Below are 2,229 nucleotides of genomic sequence, written 5' to 3' on the forward strand. Positions count from 1 at the left end.
AGGCTGGGCAGCTTGTGGGTCTTAATCGGGACGTGTCGTGCCGACCGGTCCCGGTGACCCCCCTGCGGTTGGGGCCGTCGGGACCCCCCGCGCCCGGGCACGTGCCCCGAGTCCCAGCCCCGCGCCCCCGCGCTCGCGGCCGGCCCACGTGGCCGATCGCAGCTCGCCGTGAATGAACCGCCCTCCTCCAATCGGCGGCCGCTCCGCCGGCGGGCGCACGCGGGCTCCCCTGGCCAGCGCCTCCGCCGGCCAATCCCGCGGCAGCGGCCTCCAGCCGCCGGCCAATGGTGGCGGGGAGCGCGGGGCGGTGCCCCGGGCCGGCGGCGCCCAATAGCGGGGCGGCGCGGGCCCCCGGCGGCGGCGGGCGGACCAATGGGGCGCGGGGGCGGGGCTGGCGCGCGGCTGCCCAGCGCCCCGGCGCGCGGCTCTAAAGCGCGGTGCAGCGCGGCGCGGGGCAGACGGCCATGGCCGCCACCGCGCAGTACCTGCCGCGCTCCGCCGCGCTCATGCACCCCGACAGCGACCGGCTGCACCAGGGCACCACGTACCGCGAGGTGCAGAAGATGATGCACCACGAGTATCTGCAGGGGCTGGCCCCCGCCACCGGGCACGCCGTCGGGCTGGCGCACCACCAGTGGCTGCCCAGCGCCGGCACGGACTGGGGCAGCGGCGGGGGTGGCGGGGGCGCGCACCTCCCGCCCGCCGAGCACGGCAAGGGCGGCCCGCCGGGACCCCGCGAGGAGCTGGCGGCCGCCGCCGCCTTCCACCACCGGCAGCACCTGGTGCACCAGACAGCGGCGGGCGGCGCGGCGGGCGGGTGGGCTCAGGGCGCCGCGCACCACCTGCCGCCAATGTCCCCGCCGTCGGGACAGCCGTTGCTCTACGCACAGCCCTACGCGGGCCTCAACGGGATGCTGGGCCCGCCGGCACCCGCGCTGCACCACGGGCTGCGCGACCCGCTGGGCGCCGAGGAGGCGGGTGCCCACGAGCTGGCGGCGTCGCCGCCGCCGCTGGGACCACCCGAGCCGTCGGACGAGGACGCGCCTAGTTCCGACGACCTGGAGCAGTTCGCGAAGCAGTTCAAGCAGCGGCGGATCAAACTGGGCTTCACGCAGGCCGACGTGGGGCTGGCGCTGGGCACCCTCTACGGGAACGTCTTCTCGCAGACGACCATCTGCCGGTTCGAGGCGCTGCAGCTGAGCTTCAAGAACATGTGCAAGCTGAAGCCGCTGCTCAACAAGTGGCTGGAGGAGACGGACTCCAGCACGGGCAGCCCCACCAACCTGGACAAGATCGCGGCGCAGGGCCGGAAGCGCAAGAAGCGCACCTCCATCGAGGTGGGCGTCAAGGGCGCTCTGGAGAACCACTTCCTCAAGTGCCCCAAGCCTTCGGCGCACGAGATCACCTCCCTGGCGGACTCCCTGCAGCTGGAGAAGGAGGTGGTGCGGGTCTGGTTCTGCAACAGGCGGCAGAAGGAGAAGCGCATGACGCCGGCCGGGGTCCCGCACCCGCCCATGGAGGACGTTTACGCACAGGCGGACACGTCGCCGCTGCACCACGCGCTGCCCGGCGCCGTGCAGTGACCGGCGGCGCCGACGGTGCGGGCGGCGGGATCCGCGCTTTAATTTATTCTTCAGACTGGCCCGGCCGCCCTGCTCCGCGTCCGCGCTGTATTTATTGGCCCGCTACGGGCCCCCTGCGCGCCGGAGCCGCCCGCGGCCGCAGCAGCAGTAGCCAAAGGTTTGCGATCTCTAATTTATTCCCTTCCTCGCGTGGCCGCCGGGGCGGCGGCGATCCCGGCCCGGCCCCGCTCCGCCCGGCCCGGCCCGAGCTCGCCCGGGGGACGCTTCGGTATCATTTCCCGACCCGTTTCTATTTATTTTCTAACCGTGCGCGGAGCTCTCTTTCTGCCGTTGGTGGGTTCGGTCCGGTCCATCCCCTTGGGCTTCGGTTTTTGTTTGTATCTTTATTGCAAAACCAATGTAGACTGCGAGGGTACGTTTCTATTTATGTTATAGTAAATATTTTATTACTTACATAAACCATTTACCCAGGAATCGGTCTCGTGTCGTCTTTGCGGGCTGCGGCGCGGGTCGGAGCAGCGCCGTGCGGTGTGGCCGGTCCCCCCCCACCCGCGGGCCGCCGGGGCTGGTTGCGGCGCTTGGTCCCCGGGGCCTCCGAGGTCCCTTGGGGCGGCGGCCGAGCCCTCGGAGCCCCTAGCCCGGCGCG

General features: G+C 72.0%; 1 protein-coding gene across 1 annotated transcript; it reads left to right on the plus strand.

Annotated features, from left to right (window-relative positions):
- Positions 1-464: 464 nt before the first annotated feature.
- POU3F1 (POU class 3 homeobox 1) lies at positions 465-1,583 on the plus strand. The gene has a single exon (XM_051638114.1). The coding sequence runs from the start codon at positions 465-467 to the stop codon at positions 1,581-1,583; it is 1,119 nt and encodes a 372-aa protein (XP_051494074.1).
- The last annotated feature ends 646 nt before the right edge of the window (positions 1,584-2,229 follow it).

Source organism: Apus apus, chromosome 21, assembly GCF_020740795.1.
Source record: "Apus apus isolate bApuApu2 chromosome 21, bApuApu2.pri.cur, whole genome shotgun sequence".
NCBI classification, from domain to species: Eukaryota; Metazoa; Chordata; class Aves; order Apodiformes; family Apodidae; genus Apus; species Apus apus.